This window comes from Gambusia affinis, linkage group LG05 (genome assembly GCF_019740435.1).
Source record: "Gambusia affinis linkage group LG05, SWU_Gaff_1.0, whole genome shotgun sequence".
NCBI lineage: Eukaryota > Metazoa > Chordata > Actinopteri > Cyprinodontiformes > Poeciliidae > Gambusia > Gambusia affinis.
In genome coordinates this window covers 2,429,644-2,444,131 of record NC_057872.1, presented here as the reverse complement: position 1 = coordinate 2,444,131, position 14,488 = coordinate 2,429,644, and the positions used below count along the sequence as shown (strand labels likewise).

At 36.1% G+C, this 14,488-nt stretch overlaps 1 protein-coding gene across 4 annotated transcripts in view; it reads right to left on the bottom strand.

Moving 5' to 3' along the window:
• cdk14 (cyclin-dependent kinase 14) overlaps positions 1-14,488 on the bottom strand; it is a 162,054-nt gene that overhangs the window by 68,511 nt on the left and 79,055 nt on the right. For all 4 annotated transcript variants that reach the window (XM_044117729.1, XM_044117727.1, XM_044117728.1 and 1 more), the window contains 2 exons: positions 12,825-12,945; positions 2,467-2,560 (listed from right to left, as the gene is read on the bottom strand). In XM_044117729.1, the coding sequence (XP_043973664.1) occupies positions 2,467-2,560; positions 12,825-12,945 (215 nt within the window). The remainder of the gene's footprint in view (positions 1-2,466; positions 2,561-12,824; positions 12,946-14,488) is intronic.

The following is a 14,488-nucleotide window of genomic DNA, read 5'->3' as shown; positions in this document are numbered from 1 at the left end:
ACATTCCTATTAATTACCTTCTTGATTCAAAAACCCTGGCATTATTCAGACCTTGAAGTGGTTAGGAAAATTACACTGAGCTTTGGAAAAAACATGGTTAATCAAACTTAATAAATGATTCATTATGCATGTGTATACTTTTTCACATAGAGCCAGGTTTGTTTGGATAGTGATTTTTTCCCTTATTGCAGTAAATGAAATCATCATTTGAAAGTATTGTTCTGTGTTTACTCTGATATCAGTCTGATGGTCGGAGAATCAGCCTTCAGCTTCTTTGCACGACAAATCTGGAATAAACTTCCAGAAACCTTCAAAACTCCTGAAACACTGAGTTCCTTTAAATAAAGGCTAAAAACCTTCTGATTATTTTTTATTTATTATTATTATTATTATTATTATTATTATTATTATTATTATTATTATTATTATTATTATTATTATTATTATTATTATTATAACTGCTATGTTGCTGAAATTTATTATAAAAATAAACTGAATAGGTTGAAAAATGGAACAGAGATAAAAAGGGAAAAATATGAGAATGTGAAAGGGGATGAATGCTTCTCCACACCAGTGCAGCAGGAAATGACCGTTTGTTTGGTTTGAGCCAGTAGTCTTTCAGATGCCTCCTCCACTCCCCACTACCCCATGCCCTCTGCCAGTGCCAAAAATGAAAAACCAAAGTAGAGAGCGGTGTGCAGCTGAGCCTCATCAGTCTGGCCAGCAACCATCCCCTCCCATCTCAGAGGGTCTTTGTGTCTAAGAGCCTGGTTGTACCAGGGTGGGAGGTGTTTGGGGCCCCCTTTCCTCCCTCTGGCATAAAATACAATCAATAAGAAGCATTTTTCTCCATCTCCCTCTGCCACCAGCTTTGGGAGAGACGCTGTCTTCCTTCACCTTCACCCCAGAGCCAACCAGTCTTCCATGCCTGTCTGTAGCCTTTAGCCCAGAGGCCAAACTGCAGCCAGCAGACTCTGTCTTGGCTCTAGACAATCTCCCTTGTTGAACTCATTTCATACTCTCATCTCTGTAATTTTTGACATTAATTATTCAGGCCCTTCCAGCCAACAGACATAAATCCATTATGTCTGCCGCAATTAAGAGGCTCGGGGTGAAATTAGAAGGGAGGAAGGCAGATCTGCATGTTAAAAGAATTTATGAGAGCTCATGTCACTTTAAATATTCATACTATCCATCTGATGCAGAGAAAGACAGACAGAAGTTTTCTGTAAATGCACATAAAGGTATTTATCTATTGTTTGTGATATAAGTCCTATATCACTGTTCAGCCTCACTATTCTGGTTCCAGACTTTAATTTATTGCTGGTCTTGTGTTCACAGGAATGTGTTGCTCCTAGCAGTGACACTAGAACTCCTTACCACTGGAAGCACTAGACAAAAACAAGCTGGACAAGCATAGATACACACACACAATATTTGGATGGAGGAAAACACAGATCAGTACTAGAACTCAAGATTTAAAAATTGCTGTTAGTAAACTTGACTGAGCAATGAAGAGTGCGTAAAAATAGAGTTAAGATGTTTAGCAGCGATGGCAGAGACAAGACAAACCAGCGGCTCTAGAAACCATTACCTCAGGGGGATCAACACAAATGCATGTTACAGTTTACTAAGAAATATCTGAAGAACATTACATTCTTCTTCTACTTTTTGTTGCTATATGACAAAGTCTGCACTGTCCTAAACAACAAGCTGTTTGTCTCTAGTTACCATGTGAACAACATCTGTTGTCCAAAACTCACAAGATCTATTCATGTTTAGGAGTAAGCAGCTTAACAGTAAAATGCAGGTGTGCTTGATGATGCAGTTAGGTGAGGACTCATCTAATCACAAGAGGTTTCATATGTGTGGGACTGCTAGATGAAGCCACTTCCAGGACTCCTCATGCTGAGGTGAGTCCAGACAGACCATGTATCTTTTCAGTGGCTCTGTAAGTCTCCTGGCAGTGGCACCAGCCTGCCATACAAAGGGCTCTCTTCCTCTCTGGGTTATAATTTGTAGAAATTCAGCCTAGTTCACGTGATGACTGCTGATGTCAATTCAACATTTGGAAGTGAACGCCTTCAATCACTTCCTCAGACTACAATTCTAAACCAGCGCAGAAAATCAATGTCACCATTCACAACTTCTATTTCAGTGTTCTAATTGGCCCTGTATTAATTCTACTGATGAAATCGAGTTCAATGGAACAAATCCCAGATGGGGGACGGAAATCGAGTGGAATTATGTATGTAAATGCCACGTATATTCACGTAGTCCACAAAAAGGCAGGTGTAAGGATAAAACATGTCATAAAGCTGTTTGAAGTAAATGAACAGAGTCTGTGTGAGATGTAGAAACAGGAGGCTGACTGAGGTTTTTGAAGTGGTTGAACAGAAGCAATGTGATGTACAGTATGCTGTTCATTAGGAACGTCTTATCAGTTCATCAACATCAGAAACTCACCAGGAATATCCTCTCCAGCTGGTCCTGGATGTCCTTCATTCCAGGAAAGGCAGCCACTCCCTGAATCATCTCGATGAAAATGCAGCCCACTCCCCTGAAACAGAGCAGGACTAGGTCAGTGGAGCTCAGATGAAGTCTTTACGTTGTTCAACATAAACCTGGGCTCTTCATTTCCTTAAAGCACATTAAGTTTACATGATTTTAACTCCAACAGCCAGATAGTGAGGTGCTGATTTTCCTTCTCTATAACCTTTTGGTTGGAAATCCGGAGAAATCAAGCCAAGTGGAAGGAAGAAAGAACGACTCACTGTGTGCAGTCAGAGCTCATTTATCAAAGCACTGTGGGTTTTTCTGACAGATTCACTTTCCGCATCAGTGAACAGCAGCCATCAGAGCAAAGAGACAGGAATATTACCAGTATTTCTTCCCTTCAAACTTTTCATTCGGACTGTTGAATGGAAGCAGACGGCTTCATCTCCACGCAGCTCTGACCCCCAGCATCCACTATTTCTGCTGGCTCAGGTGGAGAGAGGTCAGCTCAAGGACAAGGGCTTTTTTCAGGCTCAGCCTTGTTCCATTGTAAGGTTTTTGGGGCCATTATGAAGCATTATGGTTAAAACTGAAATGTTGTTTAGTAAATATATCGACTACTGTGACGTATTCTGATTGGTATCAATGACTGGAGTCGAGTCTCTTTTTGTTTTTATCTCTTTCTGCAGGTTTAGAGGCAGACTTCTAGAGTGTTGATTTGTGATGCTTATTTCTCTTTTTTTTTGCTTTCTTTTCCATCTCTGAGTCCATTATTTTTGCAATAAGTCCAAACGTACTGAGCTTATTAGAAATCAATTTGTAATTGCTTTGGGCTTATTTCATCGTAAAAGCTATAGCACTCCACTTGAAAAGTCAATCTGTTTGGCCTCACCTTGACACACAACAGCAATTGTGAGAGTCATCCTGCCAAAACAGAATACACTGGAAAAAAAAAGCCCTCTTTATCAAAGGAACATCCTCAGAAGATTAGGTGCAGTAAATCCAGGGCTATTTGTTCACAGAGAGCTGATCCTGCCTGAAGTCTGTCAGTGATGTTGATCTCCACAGCAGAGTGAAGGGATTCAACCTGCTCAATTTCAGTCATTTAATCATGTTTTAAGCAATACATGGATAATTTCACGTACTGTCAGATCAGACTTTTCCATCCAATCAACATGGATATGACTGCCAGGTGGATTTTAGGCTTTTAAAGAATTATTTTAATTTAAGAAGTGCTTTTGGCACGTTGCATATCACCCACACACTCTTTGGAGCCACGGATCATCATTATTCTGGATGAATATTATAACAGTAATTCTAGGCACAGTTGGTGAAGTCCATTAAAGATATTTCATGTATTTTCAAAAGGGGTGAGGTTAGAGTTTTGGGCCTTTCCAGAATATTGGCTAGCTTTAGCCACTCTAAAATACCAAAGATGGGAGATGGACTACAATTGGACACTATACTTAGATCAAATGACACCTCGAACCTTCTGCCCTCCCTTACGAAAAGTTTTAGGCAAATCGTTCGTGGCAGTTTGTTACATGAAAAAGATAAAACGTTAATATCTTAGCACCAAATTAATAAGTAATAAAATTGATTATAAAACAATTTTTTGAAATACAGCTTATATGCTTAGACAACAAAGTAAGAGTGGGTAAACTTTGCAAAACTAAAATAACTAATGTTTACATTGTGGCCCATGGTTACCAGAAAACACTGTCATCTCTTAGCAACAGCTTAACAACAAATTTTGTTATTGTTCAAAAAACATAAGACTTCCTCTGCTCTTTTGAAATACTACTCATCTTATTCTACTTAAGAATTGTCAAGTGGGTGAATTTTACAGAAAGATTTATACTTTTCTTTTTTTTTTTAGAAATAATGGTAGATGTTCTATAAAACAGAAATTCAACACAAAAGTAAAAATCTGATTTATACTTTGTGGCAGTTTGTTACCAGAAAAAACGCTCATCTATTAACATAAAATAAATAAGTAATAAGTTCATTTGAAAAACTGCTTATCAGTTTGAACACAACAAATTTAGAGGAGGTAAACTTTGAAAAACAAAAATATCTAATGTTTACATTGTGGCCCTTGGTTACCAGAAAACACTGTCATCTCTTAGCAACAGCTTAACAACAAATTTTGTTATTGTTCAAAAAAGATGAGATTTCCTCTGCTCTTTTAAAATACTTCTCATCTTATTCTACTTAAGAATTGTCAAGTTGGTGAATATTGGAGAAAAGTGAAAATTACTTTTTTGCCATTAATGGTAGACAGATATTGAACATAAAAGAAAGAATCTGATTTATACTTTGTGGCAGTTTGTTACCACAAAAAGATAAAACGCTAATCTCTTAACACCAAATTAATAAGTAATATTATTCATTAAAAAAAACATAAGTTCTTTTGAAAAACTGCTTGTATGCTTAGACAACACATTTAGAGTTGGTAAACTTTGAAAAATTAAAATAACTAATGTTTACATTGTGGCCCATGGTTACCAGAAAACACTGTCATCTCTTAGCAACAGCTTAACAACAAATTTTGTTATTGTTAAAAAAACATAAGACTTCCTCTGCTCTTTTGAAATACTACTCATCTTATTCTACTTAAGAATTGTCAAGTTGGTGAATTTTACAGAAAGATTTATACTTTTCTTTTTTTATCAATAATGGTAGATGTACTATAAAACAGAAATTCAACACAAAAGTAAAAATCTGATTTATACTTTGTGGCAGTTTGTTACCAGAAAAAAACGCTCATCTATTAACATAAAATAAATAAGTAATAATATTTTGTATAAAACAAGCTCATTTGAAATACTGCTTATCAGTTTGAACACAACAAATTTAGAGTTGGTAAACATTGAAAAAAATATATATACCTAATGTTTACATTGTGGCCCTTGGTTACCAGAAAACACTGTCATCTCTTAGCAACAGCTTAACAACAAATATAGCTATTGTTCAAAAAAGATGAGATTTCCTCTGCTCTTTTGAAAAACTGCTCATCTTATTCTACTTAAGAATTGTCAAGTTGGTGAATTTTGGAGAAATGCTAAAATATATATTTTGCCATTAATGGTACAAAGACAATGAACACAAAAGTAAAATCTGAGTTATACTTTGTGGCAGTATGTTAGCAGAAAAAGATAAAACGCTAATTTATTAACACTAATTTAATAAGTAATATTATTGATTATAAAACAGGAGTTCGTTTGAAATACTGCTTATATGCTTAGGCAACAAATTTAGAGTTGCTAAACTTTGAAAAACTGAAATAACTAATGTTTACATTGTGGCCCTGGGTTACCAGAAAACGCTGTCATCTCTTAGCAACAACTTAACAACAAATATTGCTATTGTTCAAAACACAGAACATTTCCTCTGCTCTTTTAAAATACTACTCATCTTATTCTACTTAAGAATTGTCAAGTTGGTGAATTTTGGAGAAATGTGAAAATGTTTTTTTTTGCCATAAAAGGTACACAGACATTGAACACAAACGTAAAAATTTGATTTATACTTCGTGGCAGTTTGTTAGCAGAAAAAGATAAAATGCTAATCTCTGAACAATAAATTAATAAGTAATATTATTGATTATAAAAAACAAGTTCTTTTGAAATACTGCTCATATGCTTAGACAACAAAATTAGAGATGGTAAAATTTGAAAAACTAAAATATCTAATGTTTACATTGTGACCCTTGGTTACCAGAAAATGCTCTCATCTCTTAGCAACAGCTTAACAATTATTATTGTTCAAAAAACATAAGATTTCCTCTGCTCCTTTGAAATACTACGTATCTTATAATACTTATGAATTGTCACTTTGGTGAATTTTACAGAAAAATTTACTCTTTTTTTATCATTGATGGTAGATGTACTATAAAACAGAAATTCAAGACAAAAGTACAAATCTGAATTATACTTTGTGGCAGTTTGTTAGGAGAAAAAGATAAAACGCTAATCACTTAACACCAAATTAATAAGTAATATTATTGATTATAAAACACAAGTTCTTTTGAAATACTGCTTATATGCTTAGACAACAAATTTAGAGTTGGTAAACTTTGAAAAACTAAAATATCTAATGTTTACATTGTGACCCTTGGTTACCAGAAAACACTCTCATCTCTTAGCAACAGCTTAACAATTGTTATTGTTCAAAAAACATAAGATTTCATCTGTTCCTTTGAAATACTACGTATCTTATAATACTTAGGAATCGTCACTTTGGTGAATTTTACGGAAAAATTAATTCTTTTTTTTATCATTGATGGTAGATGTATTATAAAACTGAAATTCAACACAAAAGTAAAGATCTGATTTGTACTTCGTGCCAGTTTGTTACCAGAAAAACCGCTCATCTCTTCACATCAAATAAATAAGTAATAATATTGTTTATAACACATAAGTTCTTTTGAAATACTGCTTATCAGTTTGGACACAACAAATTTAGAGTTGGTAAACTGTGAAAAACTAAAATTTCTAATGTTTACATTGTGACCCTTGGTTACCAGAAAAAACTGTCATCACTTAGCAACAGCTTAAAAACAAATATGGTTATTGTTCAAACAACATAAGATTCCATCTACTCTTTCAAAATACTACTCATCTTATTCTACTTAAGAATTGTCAACTTGGTGAATATTAGAAAAATTAATTCTTTTTTATCATTGATGGTAGATGTATTATAAAACTGAAATTCAACACAAAAGTAAAAGTCTGATTTATACTTCGTGACAGTTTGTTAGCAGAAAAAGAAAAAATGCTAATCTCTTAACACCAAATAGATAACTAATATTATTGACTATAAAACATAAGTTGTTTTGAAATACTGCTTATATGCTTAGACAACAAATTTAGAGTTGGTAAACTTTGAAAAACTGAAATAACTAATGTTTACATTGTGGCCCTGGGTTACCAGAAAATGCTGTCATCTCTTAGCAACAGCTTAACAACAAATACCGTTATTGTTCAAAAAACATAAGATTTATTCTGCTCTTTTAAAATACTTCTCATCTTATTCTACTTAAGAATTGTCAAGTTGGTGAATATTGGAGAAAAGTGAAAATGACTTTTTTGCCATAAATGGTACAAAGACAATGAACACAAAAGTAAAAGTCTGATTTATACTTTGTGGCAGTTTGTTACCACAAAAAGATAAAACGCTAATCTCTTAGCACCAAATTAATAAGTAATATTATTGATTATAAAACATAATTTCTTTTGAAATACTGCTTATATGCTTAGAAAACAAATTTAGAGTTGGTAAAATTTGAAAAACTAAAATATCTAATGTTTATATTGTGACCTTTGGTTACCAGAAAACGCTCTCATCTCTTAGCAACAGCTTAACAATTGTTATTGTTCAAAAAACATAAGATTTCCTCTGCTTCTTTGAAATACTATGTATCTTATAATACTTATGAATCGTCACTTTGGTGAATTTTACAGAATAATTAATTCTTTTTTTATCATTGATGGTAGATGTACTACAAAACAGAAATTCAACACAAAAGAAAAATCTGATTTATACTTTGTGGCAGTTTGTTGGCAAAAAACGTTCATCTCTTAACATCAACTAAATAAGTAATAATATTGTTTATAAAACATAAGTTCTTTTGAAATACTGCTTATCAGTTTGGACACAACAAATTTAGAGTTGGTAAACTTTGAAAAACTAAAATTTCTAATGTTTACATTGTGACCCTTGGTTACCAGAAAAAACTGTCATCACTTAGCAACAGCTTAACAACAAATATTGTTATTGTTCAAAAAACATACGATTTCTTCTGCTCTTTTAAAATACTACTAATGTTATTCTACTTAAGAATTGTCAAGTTCTTAAGGGTATACAAGCTCAAAAAGCGTGTACACCCCGACTTTTATTCAATCCGGAAGTTTTTTCTTTCAGGAAGAGGCTGAAAAGGATCTCTCTCAAAATATTATATGACACAATAGATCTCCTTTAAAACATGTGTTTTTGTTTATATTTTAAGATTAAATGGCACGTAAAGCATGATTTACACCTTTTCTAATAACGAATGGGGAAATACATTTCCCCATTCGTTATTAGAATATTGCAGCAATCAGATCCTTGATATAATTGTTGAGCAGCTTTTTTCACGGCTCTGATGTTTTGGTGATTCATCTTCAATGATGAGCTCCAAGACTTTCAGGTTAGAAGGCCTCTTGCCATCACCCTAATCTTTAACCTTTAGCTCCTTCCACTGCTTCTCTATCCAATTCAAGTCAGGATGTTAGTATTACTTCCAGTCAGGAGAAACATGATGGTTAAATAAAACAGTACTAAATTTGCCAGGAGTGTGAATAATTTTGAGCTTGTATATGGTTATGACCCATGTCTCTTAAAAATCTGCAATAAATTTAAATTTGGACACCCAAATATTGTGTATAAAATACATTATACTTAAAAATATCCTTAAAAATTAAAGTTAGTTTTTAAGGATTATGGATATGATGAGTTTCATACCACAACTCTGAGACAGAATCTTGCTAAACACTGTCAGTTAGTGGAGGAAACATTGTGAAGGCGTTTTATAGCAACAAACCTGTAATTCTGTCAGACCAGACTCAAGCGTTAGTCTTTAGTTTAAAGATACATCCAGATGTGATAATTTTTCAGCACACTGTACAGAAACAATGTTGGAAATAACTGAGGTAGATTATTTTTTATTATTATTCTTGCCGTTCACTTATTTACCAAAACTCAGAGATGTCTTCTGATACAAACCTGAGCCTTTACATACGTGATCAACACATAACCAGATCAAAGTGTTGACTGACTGGAAGTGAAATTTGCAGCTGAGTGAAGTGCTGATGAAGGCAAAAATAGAACAGTTCCTCATTCCTCCTCCTCCATCACATTTGTCCTTCTCACAGCCTGTAGTAACCCTGCAGTCGGAAAGATGGATGCTTCTCACCACAGGAAGACAGATCTGTGTAACCTTTAGCAGTCCTGCAAAGGATGCTTCCTCATGGCAGCTGCTTTCTGAAGTGTCGAAACAGGGTGAGTGGAAGCGTGTCACAGGGCGGACCAGAACGACACCCTGTGGAATCAGCCCATCCCTGAAGGAGACAAGGAGCCACTGCCCACCCAGTCCTGCAGCTCTGCTCTGTAATGAGGAAGCACTCACTGCATCCGGGTCTGCAGGGATTTCCCTCTGTCCTCACAAAAAGTCACCAATGCTTCAGTAACCCAGACCAGGTTCAAACCAGTGAAAATCATTGTCTGTGGTAGTTTAACTCTCAGATATGTTTTTGTTATTCTAAAACGTTTCATAAAAGACTCCTACTAAAATTCTGGTTTAGTGTTGAAGCATCTGGGGAACTTTGAGACAACTTTGTAGATGAAGTTTTGAACATAGTTCACAGGGAAGACCAACAAACATCTCTTCATTTACTCCCTTGTTGCTGCAACAACTTGTAAAGACCTCATGTGGTTTGGTGACAAACAGAACATCAGACCAAAGAACCAAACTGCCTACAATAGAAAGGCTCTGGGGCACAAATTATATTTACTTTTATTCAAGTATAGGAAGCAAAACATCAACATAAAGACGGCCATTTTACCCATCATTCTGAAATCTAATCCATTTTTCCCTCTGTTGATGTGAGGATCCGCCTGCAGAAAGAAAGCAGCTGAGACCCTCACATGACCGCCGGCTGTATTTCTGTCATTAAACAGCAAACAGTCGCCTCTCAGTAAGCCCTTTGCTAATCTTCAGCTGCCTCTCATGTCTGAAGTGCTTTGCCTGTTCGTCAGTGTTCTGCAGTGAGCTGTGTCCCTGCTTCCTTTAGGACCCAATGTAGAAATCTGCTGAAGAAAGCAATCAAGTCCAAAGAACAGAGAGCCACAAAGAAAGAGACAACATGAGACTTTCTCTTTCATTGGTGTCCAGAAATGGATTATTTCCTTCCTGTCTTAATGCTTCTATGTGGGAAGAGCTTCTTTAAATTTAAGACATTTTAAGGCTTTTACATTAGATACATGAAGACTTTTTAAGACTTTTAAGGATATGCAAACACTCTAGGCTTCAACTGCATTTCATTCACATTCTAAGGCCATACTATCTTAAACTGCACCACAAATTCTCCTGTTAACCTCAACTCATGCTTGGAAAAAGTCTGCAGATCCCACATCTGATCTGGTGTGGTTATCCTCCTTCTGACTGCATATCAGTCCAACGTTTGTCTTTCTTCTAAACTCTAAATGATTTCCAGTATTAAACAGTTCTCTCTAAAATATTGGTGTTTGTTATCAGACATGTTGTATGGGCCTCATCCAGCTGAGTCATTGTTAACTCAGATCAATGAAGGTATTAGTGTGTGTGATATGTGTGTGTGTGTGTGTGTTATCCTGAAGCTGCTGAAAAAAATCCCACAGTGACACTGAAGGATCTGTAAGAAAGGCTAGGTCAGCTGAATCCAGTCTAATGGTTTGTGTACCGATGGCATCTCATCTTTTACTGAACTTTTGTTTAGGAAGCCTAAAGAACATCAGCAAAAACAATTCAATTCTCTCAGGTACTGTAAGGGGAAAAAAACAAACGCTAGTTCCTGTTAAAGTCCTAGCTGAAAAACTGCTCAGCTTCATTTCAACTCTGCTTCCCAGCGGAGAAAAAGTATGAAACATGATGAATTTATCTCCAATTCAAAATAATAATTCTGTATACTCTGTGACACCTCCAGGCGCTGCAACCATCTTCTGATGTCTATTTATTTCTCATTTTGTACTATTTGTTTCTTTATCTTTTTATGTATGTATGTGTATATTGTATATTATGTATACATACATAACCTACACTTTAACTCGAGTCAAGCAAATCTCAATCTCATTGTAATCTGTTGATGACAATGACAAATAAATCTTATCTTATCTATAATTTAGGCAAACTAAAGATAGGTTGAGACAAACAAAGGGCTAATATGAGTTCTGCTGATGTACAGGTGTAACTGAGCAAACATTAACAATATAGGCAGTCAAGGAAAAACAGAAAGACATGCTACAAAAAAATATGCAAAAAATAAACAAATAAACAAAAAAACTTTGTTGAAGTAATTACCTCCAGGCATAAAGTTTTGCACATGTAAAAACAAAGAAGATGAACTGAGCTGCAGGAACAGCTCTGCTCTGCAGAACTCTGTCTCCTGTTTGTTCTGGCAGCACGGTCCACTCCTATCCCCCAGTGCTGTGTGAGGCAGGCCAAGTGACTTTTATGTACTTTATGTATTGTTGTGGGAACTCCTATGATCGGTATTTAAGTCCAATGAAAACTACCATGCCAGGATCATAATTTACACATAACAATGTGTGATATGAACAGCTTGGATCGCTTAGAAGATGTCAGAAATCATGAAATGTACATTTTCTCTTTAAACACATCTAGGTACATCTGGGAACTGAAAATATGGCAGAAACATGAGGAGTCTCAATTCATCACAGTTAATAATAATAAAATTATTTCCATTGGATTGATATTGAACTCCATCAGAGTTCCAAACCTTTAAAGAGGATGGGAGCATATAATGTGTTTTCCAGTCACATGGTGCCATTTTATAGCACAATCAAACAACTATGTTATACCTTTAGTTAGAAAATGCTGCATAACAATGTATTTATAAGAAAAATAAAATAAAAAAGAAATGTGACTTTGCATCATAACATAACTTTGCATCTGATGCCTTGAAATTGGGCCTATGGCTCTTTAAGAATCTCTTCCCCTTTCCAGTACTCTGCCTTCACTGGAGTCATCACATTAATCCTTCTCCATGATGTCGTTCACAACTGTTCTTAAGACTGAGACATAGTTTCTATGTTGAGCTCAGCAGGCGATCACTTCCACCTGGTTTTTTGCTAATTGCTGCTGTCACTAGTCTGGAGGAGCTGTGAAAGAGAAAGGGGAAGGGGTGCTGGCAAAGTGTGTGTGTAGATTGGAGCCTTAACTACACTTACCTCAACTCTGTTATCAACATTATTCACTGTTTTATTTGGTATTCCATAAATTTCTAAAGTAAAAGATAGATTTTTTTTTTTTTTTAGAAACAGTTGAAACCTGTAATTTATGAGGTTGATTTCAGAAATCTACAAATGGTTAAAATTATAATCCAACAGTTGGTGGAGAGTTTACAGCACACACAGAGTAAAGAACAGGTAGAGATAAATGGATTTCAGTTGTTTTACAATTAATTGTGTTTTTCAAGATCCCCCAAGAAAGTGATTCTAGCTCCACGTCTCTACTTCAATGAATCAAGACTAAACGAGATGAAAAAAGGCAGAGGGCAGCCAGTACCCACCACATGTCCAAGCAGGTGGAGTAATCGGTGGATCCCAGCAGGACATCTGGAGGCCGGTACCACAGGGTCACCACCTCATTGGAGTAGGTGTGACTAGGGACTGACTTGGCCCTGGCAAGGCCTGAGAGGGGACAGGAAGCACAAACACAAAACCTTTCATTAAGTCTGAATTATTGGCATTTACAGTTTGCCTGGTACAGATTTTGAACCATTGTTTAGTCTGTGTAATTCTGAAACATTGAGCTCAGCGCCTGATTGAAGTCTTACTACAAAGTCTTCTGAGAGACGTGTCTTTAGACTGATTTTTGCATTATCAACTGAAACAAACCTAAAGCTACCTTTTCGGTGGAGATAGAGATTTAAGACCTCTGAAGTTTCAGTAAAACACAGAGAAACATATAACAGTCAGATAAACCCAAAGGACACGTAAAACCTTTGTATCCATGCAAATATGATGGTTACTAGGGATTTTTAGAAAAACCTTATAGCAGGTGTAGAGTTTAGTCCAATCTAAGATTAGTCCATGGTGATTCCATGACTAGCCCTGCTAGTCTTACGTGAATCTTTAATGTTTCTCGGGGGTTTTATTACATTCACCATATTCCTGCTCTACTAGCATTTATCAGTTTGGTGACAGAAACCCAGTTAATAGTAGAGCAAAGTGCAAATGCAGTGAGCTTTAATGAGGCTGATGACATTACCCCTTTGTCTCTTCCCAAGAGGTAGAAGGGCTTAATTAAAGCATTTAGCTTTGTAAAAAAGAAGAAGACGAAAAAAAAAACTTCCTGCCCTGCAGCGAGTCCCCTGTGAAAGGGAGGAAAAAGGGCAGAGGGGGAGAATAAATGATAGGGGGAGAAGGTATTTAACATTTCCTTGTGTCAGAACACCCACAGGAGATGGGAGTTTCAGCCAACAGTCATTACCCACCACTGTAATTTCCACACACTGATCTAACACAGAATGGAGGGCATCAGACCACTCATGGTGAGAGGCTATCATCTCCACTGTGTGTGTAGGGGTGTGTGGCATGTGTGTGTGACAACTTCATGAAGGCGGTTATAGTGGTTGGAGGTTGGCATGCTTTTGTAGCTTATGCAGCTGTTGTTTGGTGGAGAAACAAAGCGTGTGTGGAAAGTCAGGATGAAGGAATACCAAGCCGTCCAGCTTCCCACTGTTCCCAGCACGCCTGTCAACACTTCCAGCAGAACCATATGCTGCTGGGGCCCAGTAGGTGGCACACACACTGGTGCTGCTCTGAGGGCTTCAGATTGAACAATGCGTTGGTCTCTTTATCTGTGTAATGACTCTCATCCATCGGCTGGCAGCAAAGCTTCGTTTTTAATTATCTAATATTTCTCAGTTTTATTTGTCAGAGATAATTTCCTCCCCAACTTTGATTATATATCACATCTTTTAATCAGCTATTTTCCACACTCACTTTATTCTGCTCCGGGATGTTGGGATGATGGAAGCTAGTCCATCTCTATCTGGTTTCAAAGCTAACAGACACACATCGGCCAATAATCCAGGAGTTCCCCAACTGATAGCAAAGGCAGCTAGGTAGTAGCTAGCTAGGATTAGCAATCAGTGGCAGGTTGAAAACTAAGCTCATCAACCTTGTATTCTTAGACTTAAGCTGATAAGTTGATGTAATGAATACATCC